At 38.1% G+C, this 27287-nt stretch overlaps 1 protein-coding gene across 1 annotated transcript in view; it reads left to right on the forward strand.

Annotated features, from left to right (window-relative positions):
* Positions 1-17934: 17934 nt before the first annotated feature.
* RANBP3L (RAN binding protein 3 like) overlaps positions 17935-27287 on the forward strand; it is a 44961-nt gene continuing 35608 nt past the window's right edge. Inside the window, exon 1 of the mRNA XM_025436425.3 lies at positions 17935-18531. Coding sequence (XP_025292210.1) covers positions 18441-18531 — 91 coding nt within the window. The 5' untranslated portion in view covers positions 17935-18440. The remainder of the gene's footprint in view (positions 18532-27287) is intronic.

Consider the following 27287-nt stretch of genomic DNA (forward strand, 5'->3'; position numbering starts at 1 on the left):
GTGTATTTTTCCTTTCATTGTATTTTTCCTTTCATTTCTATTTTTTACATCTTTCGTGTTTCTAACTTTTTGAACATATGAAATATATGAGTTATAATCACTATTTTAATTTTTTATCTGCTAATTCTAACATCTATTTTGTTCTGAGTTTATTTTGATTGATTATTTGCCTTACTATGAGTTGTAGTTTTCCTCATCCCTAGTAATAACTTGCATACCTGGTAATTTTTTATTGGATGCCAGTCATTGTGAATTTTACCTTAATATGTGCTCTACATTTCCTTCTCTGCAGATCATTAGGTGTCTCTGTCTGTAAAGCTCTTTTTTTTTTGCCCCAGTACCTTTTCCTGTGAACTCTAGCCACCTTATTCACTGCACATGTTCAGCTCCACTTGGGTCCCCCTTTCCGTCTACAGACTGGAATCTCTCTTAGGACAGCAAGCTAGGATAATCATAGGACCCACCTCATCTTTCTCCTTTCTTTCAGAAGTCGCTCTTCTTCATTGCATGATATCCAGTGTCTTGAAAACCATTGTTTCATATATTTTCTTCACTTATTTCTTGTTTAAGGTGGAAATGTAAATCTGGTCCTGTTACTCCATCTTGACCAGAAGTAGAATTCCGTTTCCAATGTATTAATTTAGAGAAGGACAATGGGTACAATTCATTATCAGGAAAGAAAGAAAAATAAAGGAAAAAAAGAGAGAAAGAAATTTGGTTTTAAATACACCTTATAGAGGGATGCCTGGGTGGCTCAGTGGTTGAGCACCTGCCTTTGGTCCAGGGTGTGATCCTGGAGTCCCGGGATCAAGTCCCACATCAGGTTCCCTGCATGGAGCCTGCTTCTCCCTCTGCCTGTGTCTCTGCCTCTCTCTCTCTCTCTCTCTTTCTGTGTGTGTGTGTGTCTCATGAATAAATAAATAAAATCCTAAAAAAAATAAATATATCTTATAGAAAGAGATTGTTGTGAGGTAGCAAAATGAGAAAAAAATAGTTTGTCATTAAGCTAAATTTATTTCATTTAAATTTCAGTTCCTTATGCTGAGATATATATATTTGCTACTTTTGTGTGTTAAAATGACTTTCATCTGATTTTGTTTTTTACCTTGTAAAATTAAAAAGTAATAATTATTTTATCTGAAAAAAATACTAGCATATCAAATTCTAAAATCAGAAAAGAGTGGTAAATTTGGGGCCTAAAAACAGGTGACTGAGAAATAATTGATTTCTAAGATGACAGAAAAAAAAAAAAAAACAACTGTGGTCTCATTGAATGTTGAGATTATATCTCTATTAAACACTTTTGTTTCCAATGTCCAGCATATAGTTGGTGCTTTGTATAAGCTTACTGAATGAATGAATAAATTTGGTGCCTAACCACATAATACTTAAGGACTGCTGGTCTGGCAGCCCCAGGAATTTTCCAGTGTAGCCCTCTTCTTAATTGATCCGCTTCATTAAAGTGGAAACAGGAGACTAATTGGCTTTGACACAGGGCTAATTTCCCCAGGTTGGTGATGTGGCTGTCACACACCTCTCAGTAAATAAGCTGATATTCAAGGCACCTGAGGCACAGGACCTAATCAGTTGGCAGGATCTTGGACCATGACAGCATAGACAGGGAGAGAGGAAACAGTACAGCATTAACTGGTGAATCTGCCAGGATTGGGGGACGTAGACACAAAGAATTGACCGGGAAGATACTTGCTCTGTGCGTTACAACCCTGGCTGCTCTTCAGAATTACTTGAGTTATTTTTATAGCATATAGAGCTAAACCCTATACCCAGTGATTCAGACTCAATATTTGAATATTTTTAAAGCTCTTAGGCAAGTTGATTGTATCTCTAGGGTTGCATATTACTGTGTCAAGCCAAGAAATTAATAATCCCCATCTTTTTATCTTTGTTAGTCTCTCCCATTCAAAAGATGTCCTATTCTCCAATAAGACACCACCAGTAAGAGATGTGTGTTAGAGGAATGCCAAGTCAGATGTTGGCAGATATGATCTTCCCTGTATTTTGGTACTGGTGCCCATTTTCCTCTTACAAGCCCCCATTTCTGTGCTGCAGCAGAATACAATTTAGTGTAATCAGGAAAACATCCATCTAATTTACTATGTCTGTAGTCAAGTTCAGGTCAAACCATTTCAATCGCGATCCAGTTCAAAATCCTTTCTATGAATTGCCTTCACTCCTACTCTTACTGAATTTCCGGGGAAGAAATCTCACACTTGACTTTTGTGAAAGTAGCAGGAAGATGAACTCAGGAAGAGTGCGCTGACTGATACAGGTCCTTGGGGCAGGAAACTGAGAAGCTGGTTCCAGTCACTTCTCTGCTGGTTTCAGATGCCGGTGTCCTCACCCAGTCTGGTTGTGGGTATCTCCCTGCTGGCTCAGTGGTCCATGAATGTTCTGGCAACCTGCGATTCCCTTCTGTTTTGTCCTCAGAGTGCTGACCTATCCTGAGTCTCTGTGGGTTTCCTTCATGCCCACCAAGTGTTATAAAGCCTGAGGCAGGTGGAGGCACACGTATCTCAAATCTATCTATTTAGGAGTTATAAGTCAGGTTAATAAATTGCCAAATGAAATATGTTCTATCCTCCTAACCTGATATATATATTTTGTAAGGGCAAATCAGGAAAATATATATAAAGCTGAAAGTTAGCAAAATGTCAGTCGAATACAATTGTATTTAATTTGTATTGCACATGCCCAGGCAGTCTCTGGACAGGATGGCAATGTTAGGATGAGTAACAGTTCAGAAATTAGTATATATTTGTTTTTGTAATCTAAATTTTTTGAGCCATTATTTCAAGTAAAGTCACTAATTTTGGTGATATATTCAAAACTTTCACACATAACTTGTATTCTTGTGTTCACTAATGAACACGTGGATTAAAAAGTAAAATGTAATTGTATTGAAACTGTATAAAATGTCTATGAATTTTTAAGAAAATTTAAAGTAAATATGAAAGGGGCACCTGGGTGTTTCAGTCGGTTAAGTGTTTGCCTTTGGCTCAGGTCATGATCCCAGGATTCTGGGATCGAGCCTGGCATCTGGCTCCCTGCTTAGTGGGGAGCCTGCCTCTGCCACTCCCCTTGCTGTGTTCTCTCTCTCTCTCACTCTCTCTCTCTCAAATAAATAAATAAATAAATAAATAAATAAATAAAATCTTTAAAAAAGAAGTAAATGTAAACAAATAAAATTATTTTTCCTACATTGTTAAATAAGATTTCTTCTAAAATATTTAAAATTATTTATTAAAATTAAAAGGCAAACTACAAACTATAATGAACATCAGTTCATTTTCCACAAATGGAAATTAAATTAAAATTTCAATTTTCAAAAAAAATTTCAGTTTTCAATTAAAACTGAAAACTTAAATATTTTTAATTCATATTAAATGTTTTTATAGAATCAGAACTATTTGTAATTCTAAAATGTAATGCCCATGAAATTGCCACTATAAACGAAAGTAATTGTGCTTCATGCCTGCTACACTACACCTACAATATATATGCATTTAAGGGGAATATGAGCAATACTGCAATTATTTCTCAGCTGTGGGGTTAGCTATCGAAAATAATGGCAAATTCATGAGCACCTCTGGAAGTACAAACAAAAAATGAGGAGAAAGAAGACAGTTGGCACAATGAGGTAATCGATATCTCATTGTAGAAGAAAGTTCTATATTCACACTATTTGAGAGGAAGGATTTATAAGTTAATTAATTTGCTTCTTTCTCCCCAAAGCGTTTTCACCAAATGTACTGCTATAATCCTCCCCACACTCCCAAGCAGCCTCTGTACAAACACAGACCACAAACCTTCCTGGCTATGGACACAACTGCCTTCTGTTTAGAGTACCTAAGGAGAAGAGAAAGTTTCCCTGGGGCCTGAATAGTATCAGAGAGCAGAGGTGTAGGGTTTTACGTTGGTCTGTGCCAACTCTGACCTCAAATCCTGAGTGGCAGCAGCACCATGTATTCTTCAGCACATGCATTTGCTGGTGATTTGCAGAGCCCTGTGAAGACGGGGTCCAGGACAGGGGTCCTAACTGCCTGAGACTAGGGCTTCTTGTGTGTCTTTTGGGGAGTGAGGATTTTCTTAGCAAGCGATCTGCGCTTCTGACCATCTTATTGGATCTCTGGGGCCCTAGGAAGCTTGGACTTCTTGATAGAGCCACCTTGGCTCCATGGGACGCTGGGAGGTAATCTGTAGCCATTCCTGACTTGTCCTGCCCCCCTCTGAGCCCTCTGCCTGTGTCCAAAGCCCTCTGTGTGTCCTTTGCCTGTTCCCTGGCAGCCCGGGACATGCCCATGGTTTCTGCCATTCAGCACATTCCAGAGAGAAGCTGGTGCCAGCCTCTATGTTCGGATGTGTCCCTGAACTTCACAGGCTATTCTCTGGGGATCCTCTTTGCAGGAAACCACGGGGAATGCTCCCCCTTCTCAAAGGTGGGGGCATAGGGAAATAAAGAAGCTTCCAATCTGACACTTGAAGATCTCTTGAAGAAGTCTTCCCAGTCTCTCTCTAATCTCTCTGTAGCCCACCCTCTAGCGGTGGAGTGAGGCATCAAATTCACTTCTGGTGTGCACCATTGTTTTGGACTCACACCTGGCTGGTCCTCACTGAGCCTACACGTCTGTATTTAAGTCTGTTCTCCCAGGAAGGGGTTCTTGCCAGGGGGAGAATGTAAGAATTGTAGATTGCCATTTTGAAGCCATCCAAGGACTGCTCACCACCTGGTTGTGGTGGACCAGGCTTGATACCACGTTGTGGGTTGGTGGACATCACTTTTTTCATGACGTTCATGACATTCTTTTTTTTTTTTTTTTTTGCCCTAGAGTGTAACACAGTCTGTGCCAGCTTCCCAAACCATACAAGGATTTTTTTCAGAAATCTGTACCCTGTTCTGCTAGACAATTCAGATATCATAATTTTCTGTTTGCTTTAGTCTCTTAAACTACAAAATGCTTGCCTACGTTTAAACTCAAAATGACACAAAGTTTGTTTCATATGAGCTTGAAAGAGAGAAAATCATATATTTTTATATAATAGATTTTAGACATACATACTTAACTCTATTTCATAATACTAATTCCCTTGGATGAAACAGTATTGCTTATCCCAAGCATGGTTGGCTCTCTCAAATGCACTGAAGATAATTCCGCTTGGTATCTGCTATGTCTGTAATTTACTGGGTCTGCCAAATGCTAACTAAACAATTGATGTTAGTTGACTCCCAATGAAGTTCTCCTCTTCAGTTCACACTGGACAACTATCTCCATCTTTCCATCATATCTAGTTAACATCTTTCATGCTTTGTGTGATTGTAAATAGTATTTTATTTAGAACTTTGTAAATCATAAAAATGACATAATTTTAAACATGCGTTTCACAACCCATAATAATAGAATTGGGAAAAGAGAAAGAAAAAATGTCTGTTCTTTTTTGTTTGTTTTGAGGGGGGGTTCTTTTGAGAGCAAGAGTGGAGATGGTTTCTAATGAAGTTCTCATGCAACTGGAAAATCCCCACAGCTGAAAAGCTGGCTGTCCCTCAGCCATCGAGCTGAAAAAGGTTTCTTTGAGAGAAAATGGGAATGTGAGAAAGTCAAGGAGGAATGAAGCCCCACTGCTTTTCTGCTTGATATTATGCAGGTTTTAAATTATCAGAGAAAAATCCTGCCAGGAGTTCTGGGCTGTGCTGTTGATACAAATTTTAGCAATTTGGCTCAGATAAGGCCTTGAGTGTGATTTCATGAATTCATTCTGCCAGTAAAACTCATTGCCATCCATGGTGTGCCAGTCTCTGCTCTACATTTGGACCCAAAGTCAAATTAGACACGGTCCCTGTCCACAGAAAATCTTGATTTCCTCTTGTTTAGACCCCTGAAATCCACAGGGCTCAAATTCGATAATTCAAATTTATCAGTTTACCCAAGCATGTTCATTTTATAGAGAGTGGACTCATCCTAAACCAGAACAGTATAAATATGGTAAGAAATATATATTTTCTAGTTCAGTACTTGCTATACATGGAAAGACGCTAGCATCTAAACAGCTTGTGCCCAGCATTGAGCTAAGTACAGTTATCTCATCTAATGTGTATTAATCTCATAAGATAGGGATTACTGCATTCATTTTGTGTGATGCAGAAATGGAAGCTAGAAGATGAACAGTTGCTCATGATCACACAGTTAGCAAAAGATGAAGCCCTGACTCCAGCAGGCCTGCCTGCTGCCTGATTTCAGAGCTCTTCCCAGTTAATGATCTTGAGCTCATTTAATAATATTAAAGTCAGCCTTTGGTTCTTAGGTCAGTAGCATTTTATTCTTTTTATTTATTCTGGATGTCAACCATTTAATGAATCTACTTTCCCCAACCATTAAAAAAAATTGACTGTAATCTTCTCAATTTGGTTTCTTAACCATAGATGAAGCAGAATTTTTCCCAATTTGGGGAACAATCTGCTAAGATCTAAACATGCCACAAGTTGGTTTTTTCATCATGGTCTCATTGAGAAAAAAGAAAGAAACCATAGAACTTTTCTTCCTTCCTTTCTCCATCCTTCCCTGTCTTCTTTCTTATCATCCCTTTTCCTTTCTGTCCTTTAATTCTTAATTCAAAAGCACCATATATTAGGCCCAATGCACTAATATCTTAGTAGGAAGAAACATATAAGTACAGAAAATTATCAGGAAGTACATAGACTCAATAATAGAAATATATCCAAAATACAGTTCCAGCCCAGAAAAGAGTATGATTGACTCTATCCTGAAGAAGGTGGTGCCAAGGAATCTTTCACCCAGATGTTTGATCTTGATGCTTGAAAAATGAGTAGGCCAGAGAAAGAGCAATTCAGGGAGAGAGCACAGAGTATGAAAAGCCCAAGTGTGTCTTTGTTGGCTACAGATTCCTTTATCAGTGTCTACTAAATGCAATATTAAGAAGAGGAATGGAGATGCAGAAAGGTCAGAGCCAAACAAGTGTTGTATTGATATTGGCAAAGTGTGCCTGATTTCCAAAGACAAGTCTCCTGTTGCTCTCAGTGGTATTAGTGTGGAAGGTGAGGCAGCTGCAAGAATGGCACCGTGCCAGTCCGTGTGGATGGAGAGACTTCTCTCTCCTGGAAATTATGATACTAAATATCATAATTTGTTATCAGGACTTTTTCTGTTTGTTATAAAAACCATTAATCCGAGCAGAGTGGGGTCTTCGTGATGATTTAGACCAATCCCCAATGATGGAGATGAGACCCACCTCTCCCAAGGCAAATGGCTGCACAAGATCAGTGTTCTGTGAACAAAAAGGAGGGAGGAAATGGCTGCTGGACAGGCACTCAACAATGTCTACTATGGAGCAAATAAGAAAATGGAGGCACTAGGTGGTTGACATTTGACATTTGCTGTGAAGTACAGATGATGCATCCGTGTACTAATGAAGAAGGACCATTGCATGTTTTCTTAGTACTATGCATATCACTATCGGTCACATATAATGGTCTGTAGAGGACTTTTCATTAGTTTTGTTTTGTTTTGTCATATCTTTAGTATCTTTAAACAGTGCTTTATAAAAGTGTTTTGAAATTTTTATTCATCATCTGCAAGGTGCTGGAGATTTAAATTTACCTTCATTCATTCCATATCTGAATACCTACAGAAGGGCAAGGAATTTGTTTTCTGGTGAAAGTAGCATTTTCTAAAGTCAAAGATGGTAAATAAAAATGGTTTTTTTTTTGAACAACAAAATGGAAGCCAGAGATCCTGGATGACCTCAGATAAACATGCCTACCTAGACTGGATCACTTGCACATCCCTGGGTTATTATACAAGAAAGAAATTTCTATCTTCTTTGAGGCACTGTATTTTATATTTTAAAAAAGATTTTATTTATTTATTTATTTATTTATTATTTATTTATTTATTTATTTGAGAGAGAGACATAGTGAGAGAGAGCATAAGAGGGGGAGAGGGAGAAGCAGGCTCCCCACTAAGCAGGGAGTCCAAAGTGGGGCTTGATCCCAGGACCCAGGGATTATGACCTGACCCAAAGGCAGACACTTAACTGACTGAGCTACCAGGCACCCTGAGGCACTGTTAATTTTAGAGCCTATTTATTAAAACAGCCTATCCTAACACACTTGCTGCCTTCTTTTGAAGGGGGACAAAATTTTCTGATATTGTTGCCAGAAACTGAAATTTAGAATTTTATATAAAATCTACAGGTCTCTCTCTCTCTCTCTCTCTTTAAGGTTTATTCTTAGTTCAATATTACTTGAAGATCTGTTTAGGGCAAAACCACATGTCTGTGCATTACCACTGCCCCTTTGGCATTGGTTCTTGCCTCCAACACTTCTTGGCTGTGTGACTGGTTGCTTCTGTGTTTTGTCTCCACCATGGGCACAACAATACTTGCAGGGAGGCAGAGAGGGGATCCCTGGCCATCATTTGAAAGGAGAACATGAAAGGTAGGTTGTAGACTCTTACTCTGTACTTTATACAAAAATTAATTTATCAGTAGAAATATTACAGAACACCCAGCTCCTTGAGTTAAGGATGATTAAGGATGCAGTAAACCATGGCAAATGGAAAGATAGCCTACAGAGGGCTGCTGAGATTAGATGGGTTAACGTGTAAGGACTTAGGACAGTGCTGGCAAACAGTAAGCACATACTTAAGGCTGGATGTTAGCATTATTCCACTTGTCCAAGGTCACAACTAATAATTTGAGGAGTATGTGAACCTCCTAGATGGACTTTCCATGTTTCAACTTGTTCACAATTTTTGTCTGCCTTTTTGCTCTGCACACTGAAATTTCCTTAACTTTACCTTCTATATGACTAATTCTACCTTTAATCATGTTCATTATTTAGTTCACTTTTTAAATGAGGTGTGGGGCTTTTGGTAATCATATTTTTTATTTCCAAGAATTTTTCTAGTGCTCTGGTAGCTCCTTTTTTTTCATGTCAACCTGTTCTTATATTATGAATGCAATCCTTTCTGTTCTGAAGACACTAATTTAAATTATTTTTTTAAAGTTCTCTTTGATTTCCTGCATTATTTCTACTTTTTTTTCAGGGTCATCTGTTCTGTTTGCTCATCTGGTCCTTTTCCCTTCTTTTATTGGTTTTCCTCAAATATCTGATGATCTTGCATTGGCCATTCACATTTAGGAATGAAAATGTAGGTTGATTTGTATGGAGAGTTAGCAGGATTTTCCTCTGCAGCCGTGTGGGTCTTTTTCCCCAGCAGGCTTCTCCTAAGGGTTGGTTGCATGCTCTGTGTACGTACACTGGTTGTATTGACAGACTTTGGGGTTCGTGGATGTAAAGCAGACAGGCATCCTGAAGACATCCTCCAATTACCACAAACTAGGACTTGACTTTGACTGTGGAAGGCTTCAGCACATTTCTTTCCTGAGAAGATCTACTTTTCTCTCTCTCTAGTCTCTTTCCATGTGGAATGTGGGAGGTGGGCAGTCGTAGGGTGTTTTGGCTCCACTTCTTTTTCTGGTCCCTGTTTAAGAGGCACTTCCAGGCAGATAGCTCACATTCTTAAATTGTCAGGATTTATCCTGTGGATAAACACTACTATTCCACATGCAGTTTTGTCAATAATATATGATGATTGACCAGTTACTCATCTTAATTGACACCAAACTTCTTCTCTTACTATGGTTTATTCCACTCTGTTTAGATTCCCCCACTCTTTTATCTTGTAAGTCTTCATAATTTCTCATCCAGTGATGGCACACACATAAAGATAATTTTCTAATCAACATCACCTACATTTTTTAGTCATCCCTTTGTATAGCTTTTCATATCATCTAAATGGATTTGGAAATCTGTGCTGAGCTCCTTATTTTGATTGGTCTTTCCTATGGGTAAGTTTAAAACATCTCTTCTCTACTGCCTTCTTTAAATGTTTATTTAGGATTGATTATCTACATTGGTTTACTTAGGAAAGGTGAGAATAAAGAAGTATATGTTTGCTGATATAATTGATATGTGTAATGTACAGGAAAACATACCAGGAGTTTTATCCAATTGTGCCAATAACACTTAAATCTAGGCTTCAGAGTTTCTGGGAGAGCTTCAAGCTTCTCCTAACTGAGAAACAGTTTAAGGGATCCCAAGTAAAAGGCTGATTGTTTCTTGATTTACCTCACTGGACCCCTGAGACAATGAGCAGGATCTTGTATTCTGACCCTTTCATCTTTGTCAAGCTCAGTGGCCCTGTGTCCTCACTGAACAACAAAGGAATGGCTTCAGTGGCCCTGATACCGATCCCACTGTTCAGGAAGCCCCTGTGCTACAGTTCACTGGGTCTTGTTATTTGAAGTTGAAGATCAATATTTGAGCTACGAGACCTCATCCTCACATGCCAGTCGTGAACACTAGGGGGATTAGAGGAATGTGTGTCTGGGGTGGGGGGATTTGGGAGGCAAGAAGTGGCTGTAGTCCTACAGCAAAATGTTAGTTGATATTTATTGACTATCATGCATAGACCTCTAAAGTCATATATGAGGGAATATAAAAACCTCCTCGATATTTTTTCTCCAATGCCCCACCAAGGAGCTGAATTTAGATTAAAAGCTCTCCTCCATCCTTGAAAACTTAACCTGTTATGGACAGTTTGTGTCCTCCCCTACCCCTAGTTCATATGTTGAAATGTTAATCTCCAAATGTGATGGTGTTAAGTGGAGCCTTTAGGAGGTGATGAGGTCATGAGGAAGGAGCCCTCCTGAATGGAATTAGTGCCCTCATAAAAGGGACCCCAGAGAGTTCTCTCACCATCTTCCTGCTCTGTGAGGCACAGTGAGAAGGCTTCAGCCTGCAGCCAAGAAGAGGGTGCTTGCCAGAACCCAACCATACTGGCACCCTGAACTTGGGCTTTCATCCCACAGAACTGTGAGAAATACATTTCTATTGTTTATAAGCCATCAGTTTATGGTACTTTGTTACACCAGCCCAAACTAAGATACAACCTAATTACATTTTTAATAGAAATTTTAAATATAAATAGTAAAACAGTAATACAATTAGAAAAATGGAACAGAAGAAAACATATGTACAATTGAGAAACAATGAGTAAAATGACTCTGGTTTTCTTTAAAAATGAGTGTGTCATCCTCATGTAAGATCCAGCCTTCTTCCTCTGTCCCAGAGGCCCCTAAACTTGGCAGTCACAGCCCCTTGCCAACGGCAAGTGTCTCCGAGTATACCTTGATGTGCGTTTGTTCATTTATAAATTGTATTCATGTGCTGCCCCACAAATACATTATGAATGTCAACATTTCCTATCTTCGTATATATTTTATAATATAGAAAGTAAAAAGTTAAATAGGAAAAGAAATTTGGAGGTTTCTCTTCACATCCTAGTAAGTCACAATGCCCATTCCCATTCACAATGCCCAAATTTTTTTATTTTGGAAATTAAAAATATGTATATAAAAGTCATGAAGGAATAGTAAATCTCATGTATTCATCACTTCATTTTAATAATTATCAATTTATGGCAAGTCTTTTTTGGGGGGGAGTTCCAGTGGGCTTTTATTGAGATAAACAAAAAGCAAGATTTTATCAGGTGCCTGGGTGGCTCAGTCAGTTGCGTATCTGACTCTTGGTTTCTGCTCAGGTCATGCTCTTTCAGTGCTGGGATGGAGCCCCATGTCAGGCTCTCTGCCCAGTGTGGAGTCTGCTTCAGATGCTCTCGCCTCCCACCTGCTGGCTCTCTCCCTACCTCTCTCTCTCAAATAAATAAATAAATAATATTTTTTAAAAAAACCCTCCCCCATAAAACCGTAAGATGGTTTTATCAAGCATCTTTTCTGAACCGTATAAACTCAGCAGAAATTCTAGTATAGGTATGTGTACATACAACATAACACATCCCAACAAAAACAGTCTCACTGGAACAGAAAGTTAAAGTTAACAGAAATTAATTTTTCCTATCCCCAAATGTTTTCAAAATTTTGAGTCACCACCAGTCTTCTCAGTGAAACTGGTCCCTCATGGCTAGGGACATTGAGATTCTATCCCATTTTTACTGAACAAAAAATACAATTTTTTTTATGTTTTAGTTTACTTTCAAAAAGGAGAAATGACTTGTTTTCTTTTCAGGCACTACTCTCCTCTAACCACTGGTTAAAATACAGTAAAATTTATGGCATGATTTATGTCATCTATATGTTCCATATCTTCCTCACTGAAATTATTTTGAAGCAAATTCCAGACATATAATTTCATTTTCAACTTACCAAAATTATATTTTACTCCACTAAATTAACATAAAATGAAATGAATAGAAGAAGAAATAGAAAAAAAAAGAGTGAAAAAGAAGGGAAGGAAGGAACCAACAAGCTAACTAATGAAGGAAGGAAGGTATGAGAGAGGTAGGGGGGGGAGAAACATAGCTTGGTTATTATTTTATTCCTGTGAATGTAAATTCATATCAAGTAACAAAAGTTTGGTCTGATGCAAGTTAATTTGCTTTATTTTGGAAATGATCCCAGTTAATGAGTGTTTACCTTCAAAGAGTTCAGTTCTGCTGCAAACCCATTGACCCCGTGCCCGTGTACTTCAAACAATTTTAGGTGGAATTCAGACTCTGTAGGATCATTTGATCCTACCCAGATGGTGGACATTATGGAACCAGAACCACCATACTCTGAGTTTCCTTGCCACTTAAAACAAACAAAATAAAACTCTGCATTTTTCTGCCCTTTGGTTTTATTTTGTCTTGTTTTCACTTTGGCTAAAAGGCTTTGATAAAGCTAGAAAAAACGTAAGGCTACAGAGATTAAATACTCGTGCACAGTAACAATCAAATTGCACCCGTAGGAGAATAATCAGGTAACTTTCCTACAACCTCAGACACTGATAATCATTTCCTGAGCTCACAAATGCAAAGACCCCATTCTGAAAGCACCAGATGAAAAGACGGGTTGATTTTGCACTGAAGCCAAGGCTGTTTTACTAACTGACCTTGGACTCTCCTGACCTCCAGAGGGAGCCCTGTGGCAGCCAAATCTGAGGCTCATCTGAGAAAAGGCCAAAAGTAATTTTGTTTCAAATGCCAAGGCAATGTTTATGGAGTGAGGCAATATTTCTGATAACCGAGACCCAAATGTTGGTGTTCAATGGATTACAGATCAATGGTAGCAATTTCAGCATAGTGAACACCTTTAACAAGTAAGCAGTTTGGGACTCCGCCAGTGTAGCCTCCTGAATTCATGGAGAGGAACATGTGTTGAAGCAGAACAATCTCTAATGCAACCATTTGCATCTCATACGTTTTGACAATTAGCAATTATGTGGATCCAGCCAACTGTGCTAGCCGAGCTAAAAACATACAGTGACTTAGAGGTAACACAACTATAGACAGCCACAAAGCCTGCCATGCTGGTGTTTTATGATATACACATTGCATAAGCCATTGTGAGATCCTGAAACTCAACATGCTTGTCCACCATGTCTTTGGCGGAAGGAAGAGTGATTTAGAAAAAAAAAAAATCTACCATGCGATGATATAAAGGAGCAGAGGAACTATTATTTAAAAATCAATAGAAAATCTAAAGTCTTAATACTAGTTCATCAGTCTTAAGCTAAAATGAGAATGTAGTGATCCTGCAGTACTTTAGGGGTCATAGTGAGGCTCTGGCCAGGGTTTCATGGTTTTCATGTTTGCCTTCTATTGAGGGTCTTTTATCCTATTCTTTGAGGATAAGAGTGATAAATGCTTTTTATTTATATTATACTTGTCATGCAAATCAGCCTGAAGACTTTCAAAGAGTAGATATACTTGTATGCTAAATATCATAAATACTTTTGAAACAGGCAGGTTATTAATTAAACAAATAATTCACTTGCATACTAATGTACAATGCATATGTTCCTACTTTTTAAATATGGTTCAACTGAAAGACCAAAACTCTCCTATAAACTTAAGGCCATTTATATTATTCAGCCAAGTACTATGCTTTCTGAGCTATAAATTCCCATCATTAAATATCAATTTGCCAGTATCCACCCCAAACGCACCAGTTGATAAGATCGATTATTTACCTGTGACATGCCGTTCCACTCTACCCCTCTGGGAGTACAAAGACACAGGTTAGGCAAAGAGAATACAAGAGAGAAGGAAGAACCAGGCCAAGAAAAACAGTGGCATCTTTTTGACACCACAGAGAGTTGACAAAGAAAGAACCTTGAATTTCATAGAAATTCTAATTAATATTTAATCAAATTGCAAGTAAAAAATACTAAATTATTCACCTTTTTTTTAACCCAACCAGACTTTCTATAGTCTGACTCATTCCTTTATTTACAACCAAAGAGCAAAGCATATTATGCCCATATGAACTACTAACTTAGTAGTGTCCCTGAAAAATAAGGGTATGGCTTACTATCGCTGATTCTTACTATGGCTGATACAGCTGATGTTAGTTCATTTATTCCTATAACACACTGCTTTCAGCTGCACTGGGTTATTTCCAGTGGAAACTGGTGAGCCAAAACAGAGACTCCTCCCAGAGGAGGCATGTGACTCAACATGCAATGTAGGAGCTCAGGAATCTCCTTAACTCAAGTAATCAATCGCGGGGTCACTGCCCAGGGCTGACTCAATGATGTACAACCATAGGACAAAGAGGAGCCGCTCAGGGAGTCTCCCCCGATATGGTCCCTAGTCCCTTCCCTATGTTGTGGCATTGGAAACTACATTTAAGGAGTTCTTGTTTGGTTGCATCAGCTTTCAGGAAAGATATAATGAACGAAATAATGGAGAAAACCAGGTCTATGTAAGCAGATTGTTTATTTACCCTGATAAGAGGACTTTAAAAATATTCCATCTAAAAAAGCCAAATTCAGAACAATAGAGAGTAGTGTGATGGTTACAAGGGATTGGGGGTGGGGGAAGTGGGAAGTGTATTGGTCAAAGAGTAAAACTTCACAGTTACAAGATTAACAAGTTTGGAGGTCTAATGTATAGGATCGTTGATTATAGCTAATCCTACAATATCATATACTTGAATGTTACTAAGAGAATAAATAGATCTTAAACATTCCCACCACAAAAAACAAATGGTAATTGTGTGACAAGCTAGAGGTGGTAACTAACCTTATAGTGGTGATCATCTTTCAAGATATAAAAGTGTCTAATCACCATGTTGTACACCTTGAACTTACACAATGGTTATGTGTTCATTGTGTCAATGAAGCTGGAGGGAGAAAGTCAGGTTAAAAAGAATATATATATTATATATATGCATGTATATAATATATATAATACATATTCTTAATATATGTGTGTGTGTATATACATATATATTCCAGACACTACCCCATACCTCCAACTCTGTAGTTGGGGCTCAGGAATCTATCTTTATGACATTCCCAGAGTAATTACACAGCCAGGTTTGAAAATCGAGGGCTTAGATTTTCAAATACATTCCCAAATCCTACTCATATTTTTAGGTTTAAATCTACTTCTTTCTCTTCAGGCCATAGCCAAAGACAAAGCAGGGTACTCCTTCCTTTCACAGGTCTTTATAGCCACAGAATGAATGTTGAATAATTTCTTGCATTGCTTGCCAAATGTCTGTTTCTTTTTTTTTTTAAGATTTATTTACTTATTTATGATAGACATAGAGAGAGAGAGAGAGGCAGAGACACAGGAGGAAGGAGAAGCAGGCTCCATGCAGGGAGCCCGATGTGGGACTCGATCCCAGGTCTCCAGGATCACACTCCAGGTTGCAGGCGGCGCTAAACCACTGCACTACTGGGGCTGCCCCAAATGTCTGTTTCTTTTGACGAATGAAGACACAAACTCAGAGATGTCATGTACTTGCTTCAAGATTACACAGGACGCTAACGGAAAGCTAGAAAGTTGGCTGTCATAGCCTCTGTGGTTAACCATTCCTTTTCCTTTTTTTTCCCCTCAGTTTTATATGCATAAGAAAAATGGAGACATCTAGGGGCTTCCTTGAAAAATCAGACATAAATCAGGGTAAGTGTAGTTATTAATCCGTATGCAACATTTTGTCTCAGAAAGAAACCTACAGAATGAAAAAGACTTAGGATACATATCAACCAAAGACAGTATGTGGACCTTGGGGTCCCAATTTGAACAAAATGTATTTTTTTCTTTTAATTATGGGATACCAAGAAAATAAGACCACCATTTTAATATTCAATTACATTAAGGAGTTGTGTTTAAATATTTAAAAGGTGACAATTTTATTATGGCTCTATTTTTCAGAGTCTTTGCATTTTAGAAATACATATTGAAATTTTTATGAATGCAACGGTCTGTGGGAAGCTTTAAATCCAATGGTGGGGTGGGGTGTGGGAGTGGCTGTGATGAAATAGATTTGAAATAAGATTGGCCATGAGTTGACAATGATTGAATCCAAGTGATGACGTATAGGACTTATTATGCTATTCTTTCTACCTATTCATATACACATTTTATTTTATTATTTATTTTTATTTTTTTAAAGATTTTATGTATTTACTCATGAGAGACACAGAGAGAGAGAGAGAGAGAAGCAGAGACACAGGCAGAGGGAGAAGCAGGCTCCATGCAGGGAGCCCGACATGGGACTTGATTCCAGATCTCCAGGATCTTCAGCCCTGGGCTGAAGGCGGCGCTAAACCACTGACCCACCCGGGCTGCCCATCATATACACATTTTAAATTTCTCACTAAGAACCATGTTTTTAAGAATCCAATTTCCTCAAGGGTTGGCTTACAATTTTGTGGGTTATTTGACCTATATAATAATATGCTTATTGGTGAGGTCCACAACTTGATAGAATATCAATAGCTTTATGCCTCCACCAGCCTTCCACCATGACCGTAGGAGATAAATGCCAACCGGTAAAGCAGAAACAATGGTTCTCTCGTAACTCTTTCCAAATAGCTGCATACTTCTACAACCTGTCGCACTGTGAGAGGCCTAAAACTGCAATAGGTAAACTATTAAAATAATAAAAACAGTTTAATAAATCATAGTAATTATGAAAGAGCAATCAACATATCGTAAGAGTTTTCATAACTCAAAGTATGCTTGGGGAATTATTGTTAATTGCATCAAAGTACAAGGAGGACACCTGTCCACATCTGGCTTGGGGGTCACCTAGTTAGGGGGTCAGGTTTATTCTTTTGGGGGGGGGGTCAGGTTTAGCACCAATTTCCAAATATGCTCAGGAAGCTGCAGCACCCAGACTTTGAGGCTGGACACTCTGCCTTCCTCCTTCGTTCCAGGCCCCCCCTAACTTGTTCAAAAATCTACAGAGCTGTGAATCTTGAAGGGCAGGATCTACCAGCATTCATTACAACTTCAGAGGTAGGAGGCTTCCAAGTTATATGAAATGTGTTCAGGGTATGTTCTTTGAACAGTAATTAAATATTCTATTATTTCAATGAATTTTTCAATGAAATATGCTATTTCAGTACAAGGAAACTGGAAAAAGCTTTGTTTTATGACCTGGAAGTGGAAATAGTCTAAGGGGAAACAGAGATAGATTTCTGGAAAGATGTCTAATGTGTTTATTTGTCTTCCAGAACTCCAAATAGTTGCATTGGCAGGCAGGCTGCTCTATAACTGCCCGCTTCTGAAGACTCAGAGGTGTTTACAGAAACTGAAAGTTCCAGCAGTATATTTCCATGAGCTCATTACCAGTTCTGTTATATCCTTTAGATGTTGCCTATACAAATGAGTATCCATGCAGTATAAACCCCTGCTCTGATATTTTGTTTTAATTACAACGTAGCAAAGTCAGATATGTAATTACTGTAACATCAGGGCATCCTTTTAGAATCCCTGCTTTGGTCACCATTATTCAAAGCAACTCCAATGCCATTTCTTGCCTGCCTCTTTATGCTAATCAGCCTAGCTCACTCGGCTCCTCCTCCTTCAGCTTCCCTTAAGAACTGTTCACTTTCAGCTGTCACGGAGGGTAACTCAGACCAGGCTTAGGAATCACTTGATTTAACTCAGCAGCACTTTAAAAATTTTGTGTCTATTACTCTAGCAGTCCTCTCTAAATACCAGAGGCATTAGATTTCATGTCAGCAGATGTCAAAAACTGCCAAAAACTGTAATTGGTTAGAAATAGTTATTTTGTAGGATTTTACATTATAAGGGGAAAGCTCCAAAGTGCTCTGAAATGAAAGAAGAATTAAGTTGTGTTTTTATCCAAACGAATTGGCATCTTTATATGTAGGGGAAGTTATGCTAGCAAATATTTATTTCAAGAACCATGACCAGGAAGCACTTTGGAAGTTTATTAGAGAAGTAAATGTTTTACACTCAAGGACAGGATCTGCATGTACCTCTGTGGCTCTGGGTATCTGGTGAAGATCATTTTAGGTAACTGACCAAGGGCAGGAAATGCCCCAGTGATACTGGACCCACAGCCATATTGCCAGCACCATGTCTACTATACAAAGAAAAGGCAGCAGCCACCTGTTTGACAGTTTGTCCACCTGTAAACTGAAGTTTCCAGAAGACCAGCGACAGCAAGGTGAGTCAGCCAGGCTAATGCACTATGTGTTCAGTGATTTCCTGGCCATTTGCACTCCAGGAAGAATGGTAGGCTGGGGAAGGACCTGGGGAACCTGGTTGTGAAATGCTTTACAATATTTGATTTTTTAACTCTGAGAATAGGCATAATAGTGATGCCTAAGGGTGAGTTAACTTGGATTCACTATTGGTTTTAAAGGACTATGGGAGACTATCAAGAATGCACATTCCTTGGACTTGTCATTATGAAGTTTATGTGCTTAAACTTCTGGCCACTGTCATTTTTCTAGAGTATACTAGCCTTGGGTAATTCAAAATACCCATCCAGGTAAAGCTGAATCAGCTACAAAGGGAATTTGCTGACACCAGCTTTAAGTTAGCCTGGAACTATCTTCCCCGTCCTGCCACTAATGTCACACTTTTGGATTTAAAGTTTAAACCTAATTTTTGCCTGGATCTCTGACTCATTTGTTTGTGGGAAAAATAAATATATTCTTGGCTCTTTCCCTGTTATAATGTAGGAACAGCTGGAGCCAGGCAGGGGAAAGTGTCGCATTTCACACGATGGGTGCTCATTCAGACTAAACTATCTACCTGGCAGCCATTTTCACCATCAATCTTTTTAAAATTTCAAATCCACTACCCAGCTGCATCAATTAGTGGCAGATGGTTGACATGAGTAGACAAGATGATCCCTCCAATCCATTCTGTCACTGACAGCAAGGGACACTTGAGAAAAAGGCAGGGTGCTGTCATAGATGACATCATCACTCCCCAGAGGTTAAGAATGGCCTCAGATATTTCTAACTTGCCTTCAATAGCTGCTGATGGATCTGTCTATGTATGGATCTAGGCTAAGAGCTTTTTATTTACTTTTCCATAGACATAGTTTTAGATTTTAGTGGAATGGAAAGTGTTGGCTAGCAGGCTAAAACCTCCCATTTCCAAGGTGGCATCTGTGTGCTGACATTTGCGTGAGCTGTCAGGCCACCTCCCTGCATTAGTTCCTGGACCTCATGCTGCACAAGGCTTGGCATAGTGTGGATAGAAAATATAATAAATGGAAACAGCAAAAACTTTTAGGACCATTCTGTATCATCAGGGATTATATAAGTTATTTTAAACTAACTGCCTTAGGATGTAAAGTCCTGGAATGTGCCAGGGTTTAATCACAGCACTGTAAAATTCTTGCCCTTCAATTAGTAAACCCTAATTCATCATAGGTTTTTTTGTTGGCTTTTCATTTTGTTTTAAATGTCTAAAGTAACCTCCCCCCTCCAATTCCTAACATATTTATTATATAAAATTTGTTAGGGGAGCATAAAGGAGGTGGTAAAAATCATCACCCAAAGATAGTTGCTATTAGCATTTTAATGTATAGTCTTGTAGCCTTTGCTTCTGTGCATATGTACAACTTATTCTTTTGCTTGATTTTTAAATAGAGTTATTTCATATGTCATTGTTTTGTAAACTGCTTTTTAATTTAATAATTGATTATGAACAAATTTCCATGTCATCATATATTCTTCTACAACCTTATTTTTAACAGTTGCATACTATTCCTTTATATGGATATAACAAATTTCTTAGGCAGTTCTCTATGATTAGATATTTTATTTTTATTTTTCACTATTACAAACAACATGTGTTTCACATAAGCTAATGGGTAAATAATTGCAGAGATAAGATTATTTTGGGGGGATACATTCTTAGTGGTGGAATTGTGAGGTCAAGGATATGTATGTTTCTAAGATTTTGTGTTCGTTTTTTTGCCAATTGGTCCTCCAATCAGAAGTTCAGGGGTATATTCTCAGTAGTACTAGGCATTATTTTTAAAAATCTCCCCCAATTTTATAAGCGGAAATACCATCCCACTGTTGTTTTAATTTAAGGCAGGCTGTCTTAATGTTCTCTCCTCTTATTGGCCATAACCAGAGGACACTGGAAAAATCATTATGATGACATACTTCCCAAAATACCAACAAGACTAGAAGTCTGGTCTCTTTACTCATACTGAAGCTTTTGCCTAGAATGTTTTGAAAGCAACCATATTCTTCCACAACCGAGTCTCAAAATATCAGCCCACATAAACCACAATCCATAAAGTTGTAAAGTATGCTAATGCGATCCAGACTGGCCATTGACTGCTGCAAGAACTGTCATTGAGAGGTCTGAATTGACAAGTGACACTGGGCAGTGTTTGCTATGCTGCTAAATAGCATACTAGTTAGTGTTTGAGAGTTTAAAAGTATTCATTGAGTATGGTGGCCTTGGTTTTTCCTCCAAGCTATATTTGCACCTTGCTATTATGCAAAGTTTAGCGAAGTTCCAAGAAAGCAAAGCCATTAGTTTCAGAGAGTGAGGTCCAGCTGTGGATTTATTCACGGAAGCATTCTGAGTTTGTGGTTTTGGCCTACCCTCAGCCACACCAAGGTTCCAGCTTTTTAAGTTAACATATAGATCATAATTAACTGACATTTAACTCTTGAGAGGGCATAACCAGATTCAACATGTATATACTTTCTAACCCTCCATGCTCTATGTTAAAGCGCTTTATGTTATAAAACTACTTTTTGGATGATCACTTAGATAAAAGTCACTTATTCTTTAGCAGCTATCTGAACAATGACTATGCAAAGCACTGTGCCAGTCACTGGGCACATCAGTTGAATCATGCCAACTAAGCCACGGTTTCCAGTCTACGTGGTATTTATATTCTACAGCAACAGATTCAATATAGTCCAGAACCAAAGGTCAGTAGGCTGGCTCCTCTCTCTAACTGTTGCTGTCTGATAGCTTCTGTGAGAGTTCAAATCCGTTTATCTATAACATTGATCTGAGACTATATTTGTAAACATTGATTTATACCTACAAAATTTCAACAAAGTTCAGTACACATTACTGTATGTACTAGGCAAACTTAACCAGATTTATGTTTTATAATGCTGTAGGCTAAAAATTACACAATTTTCAATACATTTCCTTATTCAATTCTTACAATAATCAGGTGAGGTAGTATATTAATCAAGATTCTCCAGAGAAACAGAATCTATAGGATGTGTGTGTTTGTGTATGTGTGTATGTGTGTGGATAGATAGAGACAGAGACAGAGATAAAGATAGAAATTTATTGAAGGGGAACCTGGGTGGCTCAGTCAGTTGAGTGTCTGACTTGAATTCGGCTCAGGTCAAGATCTTAGGGTCCTGGAATTGAGCCTCCACTGGGGCTCCGAGCTTGGTGTGGAGTCTGCTTGAGACTCTCTCCCTTTCCTTCTGCCCCTCCCTGTACTTGCATTCTCTCTCTCTCTCTGTCTTTCAAATAAATAAATAATCTTTTAAAATAAAAAAATATATATTTTAAGATATTGCCTCACACAATTGGGAAACTGGCAAGTCCAAAATCCTCTGTGTGGGCCATCAGGCTATAGTCCCAGGCAAAGAGCTGACCAACGTTGTGGTTGAAATCCGAAAGCAGTCTACTGGTAGAATTCCTTCTTGCTTAGGGCAGGTCAGTCTTTTGTTATGTCCAGACCTTCAGCTGATTAGACGAGGCCCACCAACATCCTAGAGAGCAATCTGCTCTACTCATAGTCCATCAGTTTAAATGTCAATCTCATCCAAAAGCACCCTCACAAAACATCCAGAATAATGTTTGACCAGATATCAGGCACTGTGGTGCAGCCAAGTTGACACATAAAGTTAACCATTGTTAATGTTCAGCCATTGTTAATGGATAATGCAGCATTATCCTCAATTTCAAAGATGTGAAAACTGGGAATCCTCAAAGTCAAGTGATTTTTCCAAGGTTATGTAGTTATTTAGGCCTACTTTCTGCTATATATAGCTAACTCGTAAAATCCATTATTCCTAATGTTACAATGTTTAATTTTCTTCATTGATTCATATCAAAGGATCTTCTCTGCAAATACTCAAGATGCATTGAGATTCCTTCTGAATTTGCTTGTTCTGACACCAGCTGGGTGTGCTACTAATTAATCCAATTCTGGCATTATCCAGACTTAGTAACTCAAAAAGTTGAGGGCTCAGTCTCATAAGACTGATCATTTCAAAACATCAGCCACAAATTTCAGGTGTCTCCAAGCCACCTGCATTTCTGCCTGCATGGCTACAAATTGAAGGCTTCCCACAACTCTCCCAGGTTTTAAAATTTGCTAAATGACTCATAGAACTCAAGAAAGCCCTGTATTTTTTATTACCATTTTATTATAAGGGAAGTAAATGAAGAGCCTGCTGAAGAGATACATAAGGCAAGGTGTGGGAAGGCTCTGAGCACAGGAGTTCTGTCCTCGTGGAGTCAGGTTATACCACTCTTCCAGAACATCAGTAAGATCACCAACTAGGAGTCTTGTTCTGTCTGCAAAACCATTTTACTCACATTTAAAGGCACAGATTGGTGGAAACAAATATAGACTACTTTAAAATAATTAGAAAGGAGAGAGTTCATATTCTATTAGATTTGATCACATTCAAGCTCCCACCCACTACAGGAGTCCTTTCCATTGAAAACTCCTTAATGGATGGCCATATATATATAAGGATTTGGAAAATATATGTGATGGCTTAAATTTCATTTTCCCACCTCACACTCATTAGGATGGCTACTATCAAAAGAAAAAAAACTTGGAAAATAACAAGTGTTGGCATGAATGTGGAGAAATTAGAATTCTTATCCATTGTTGGTGGGAATACAAAATGGTACATCTGCTGTGGAAAACGGTATGACAGTCCCTCAAAAACTAAAAATAGAATTATCACGTGATCCAACAATTTTACTTTTGGGTATAAACCGAAAAGAAGTGACAGCAGAGACTCAAATAGATACTTTACACCAACGCTCATTAGCAGCATTATTCACAATAGCCAAAAAGTGGAAGCAACCCATCGTCCATTGACAAATGAATAGATGGACAAAATGTGGTGTATACATATGATAAAATATTATTCAGCCTTAAAGAGAAAGGAAATTCTGACACATGCTACGGCATGGATGAATCTTGAGGACATTATGCCAAATGAAATAAGCAAGTCACAAAAAGATAAATACTACATGATTCTACTAATATGAGATTGCTAGAGTTGTCATTCACCAAAACAGAAAGCAGAATGGCAGTTGCCAAGGGCTGGGAGAGGGAATAAGAGGTTATTATTTAATGTTATAGTGTTTCAGTTTTGTGAGATGAATAGGTTCTAAAGATTGGTTGCACAACAGTGTGAATGCAGTTAGCACTATTGAACTGCTCACTTAAAAATGATTAAGATGCTAATTTATGGTATCTGTATTTTACCAAAAATTTTTTAAAGCCAGAGCTGCCCAAAGCCAGCCCTAATTAAATTTCTGAATATGAACTTTAAATAGTAAAAACCAGGATGCCTGGGTTGCTCAGTGGTTTAGTGCCTGCCTTCGGCCCAGGGCGTAGTCCCGGAGTCCCGAGATCAAGTCCCACATCGGACTCCCTGCATGGAGCCTGCTTCTCCCTCTGCCTGTGTCTCTGCCTCTCTCTGTGTCTCTCATGAATAAATAAATAAAATATTGTTTAAAAAAAGCAAAGACAAAACAACCTTCATTTTCACTTTTCCTAAAACCAAAACTAGAAGAAAACATCCTGCTCATCTCTGATTCCCAAGAGTTAGTTTTTTGAAAATTTTAATGAAATTAATAAACTCTTAATTTCCATAAAAGGAAACAAAACATTACCTCTATTAGAAATGACAGAGAGTGTCATTATAGATCCTATAGCTATTAGAAGGATAATAAAGGAATATTATGATTAACGCTGTGCCAGAAAGATGCAAAAAAAATTTTTTTCAACTGCCATTCATGCAGAAACTCTAAAAGGATTTAGAATAGAAGGGAATTTCCTCAACCTGATAAAGAATATATTTGAAAAACTGACAGCTAACATAGTACTTTCACTATCAATGAAAGATTTAATACTTTCCTACTAAGATTGGGAAGAAAATAAGGATGTCTGCTATAAGCACTTCTATTCAACATTATGGAATAGGACTGAAGGTCCTAGCCAGTGTAGTAGGTTAAGAAAAAGAAATAGAAGTCTCACATATTGGAAAGAAAAACTATATTCACAGATGAATGATACTCGGTATAGAAAAATCTTTAGGAATCTACTTTAGGAAAAAATAGTAGAACTAATAAATGAGTTTACCAAGGTCACAGGATAACAGTGTACAAAGCCAATATACAAAAAAAAAAAAGTATTTCTATATATTAGCAAAGAATGAATGGAAATTGAAATTTTTTATTCTTTTAGTAGTACCTTTTTTATAAAAAAATACTTAAGTATTAATTTAACAAAATATGTGCAAGACCTATACACTTAAAACAAGTAAACATTGCAGAGAAAAATTAAAGAAGATGAACTAAATACACAAATTGGAAGGCTCAATATTGTTAAGATATCAATCCTCCTCAGATGGATCTAAAGAGTCAAGGTCATCTCAATCAAAATTCCTCCAGACACTTTTCTTTTTCATTGACAAGCTAATTTAAAATTTATGAGTAAATGCAAAGAACCTAAAATAGCTAGATGAATCTTGAAAAAGAAGAACAAAGGTGGCAACTTATGCTTTGGATTTCAGGCCATAATAATCAAGATGGCGTAATATTGGTATAAGGAGAAAAAATTGATTATTGAAACAGAAGAGGGAGCCCAGAAATTGACACATTCATTTTTGGCCAATTGATTTTTGACAAAGATACTAAGATGATTCAAAGAAAGAAAAGATGGTATTTTTTGAAATAGCTCTGGAACAAATGGCTAAAGATGTCACTTAAAATGGACCTTGTTACCGTCCTCACACAAAACTTAGTTTGAGATAAATATGAAAACACAAAAGCTTAGGAACACATAGGAAAATATTTTCACAAATTTGTAATAGATAATTTTTAGACAGACACGAAATAATAAACTAGACTATAAACATTAAAACTATTTGTTGTTTAAAAGATAGCATTATTGATACAAGAAAAGAGAAGACTGAGGGGCACCTGGGTAGCTCAGTCAGTTAAGCATCTGCCTTCGGCTTATATCAGAACCCTGGGGTCCTGGGATCTAGCCCCATGCTAGATCACTGCTCAGTGAGGAGCCTTCTTTTCCCTTTCCTCCTCGCTCTTGCTATCTCTGTCACTATCTCTGTCTCTCTCTCTCAAATAATAAAGTATTAAAAAAAAAGAGAGAAGACTGGGAGAAAACATTTGTGATATATAGATCTGAAAAAAAAGCTTGTAATCGGAATATGTAAAGAACTCAGCATAAACCATTTGATTTAAAAATAGGCAAATGATCTGACACTTTAGAAAAAGGTTATACAAATGTCCAATAAGCACATCAGAAAATGCTGAACATAATTAGTCATCAGAAAAATGCAAATTAAAAACACTGTGAGAGGGACGCCTGGGTGGTTCAGTGGTTACACATGCCTTCGGCCCAGGGCATGATCCCGGAGTCCTGGGATCAAGTCCCACATCAGGCTCCCTGCATGGAGGCTGCTTCAATCTCTGCCTCTCTCTGTGTCTCTCATGAATAAATAAATAAAATCTTAAAAAAAAAAGAGAGAGAGAGAGAGCACTGTGAGAGATCACTTCACATCCACTAGAATGGCTCAAGTTAAAAACACCAATGATGATGTGTTGCGGAGAACATGGAACAACCAGAAGTCCCATTTATTGTTGTGAAGTGGTATGACCACTTTGGAAAATAGTCTGGCAGTTTCTTTTATAGTTAAATCTATGCCTACCCTATGATCCTCTATTACATTCTTTAAAAAAAAAAAAAGATTTTATTTATTTATTTATTCATAAGAGACAGAGAGAGAGAGTGAGAGAGACAGGCAGAGGGAGAAGCAGGCTCCATGCAGGGAACCCGACATGGGACTCAATCCCGGATCTCTAGGATCAGGCCCTGGGCTGAAGGCAGCGCTAAACCACTGAGCCACCCAGGCTGCCCCCTCTATTACATTCTTAGGTATTTTCCCAAGAGAAATGGAAATGACAGGTCCACCAAAAGCTTGCAGAGGAATGTTCATAGTAGATTGTATACCTGTGAACTCCAACATGTGAACAACCCAGATGTACATAAGCAGATAAATGGATAAGCAAACTGTGGCATGTCCGTAAACTGGAATACTACCCAGTAGTAGAAAAGGAATAAATTTACTGATACACGTAACCACATAGATGAATCTGAGATTGTACGACATTTTGGGGTTGAAGACAAGAGGCTGGCCCTATGGGATGAATCTTGGCACACATGTAGCTTAGATAGCAGGGTGCTGCTGCACACAGGCTGGTAACCTCTGGCAATAGCATCCATCCTAATCCGTATGCTGTGTTACAGAAGGCCATCTATTGAGGATGCTCTAGACACCTCAGATGGTAAGTTCTACTAGGAGGCCTATAAGATCCTTTCAAAACCAAGATTCTGCGACTGCCCCTAATTCTTTCATTCATTTTGATGTTGTCTCCTCAACTGTGTTGTAACAGTTCTTTGGGAGCAGTTGCCTGGGTTTATACCAGGACAAGCACGGTGCTAACATGTCACCTATAAACAAATCACATTTTGTCATATGCCAGGCACTGTTTTAAGCACTTTGCATGTGTTAGCTCATTTCTTTATGAAAGTCCTGTGAGGTAGATAATATCAAGACCTCATAGCTGGGGTCTTCTCTAAGATCCTAACCTAAGAAACTCCAGATCCTGTGCTTTAGCCCATGGTCTCTT

Source organism: Canis lupus, chromosome 4, assembly GCF_003254725.2.
Source record: "Canis lupus dingo isolate Sandy chromosome 4, ASM325472v2, whole genome shotgun sequence".
In the NCBI taxonomy this organism is placed as follows: domain Eukaryota; kingdom Metazoa; phylum Chordata; class Mammalia; order Carnivora; family Canidae; genus Canis; species Canis lupus.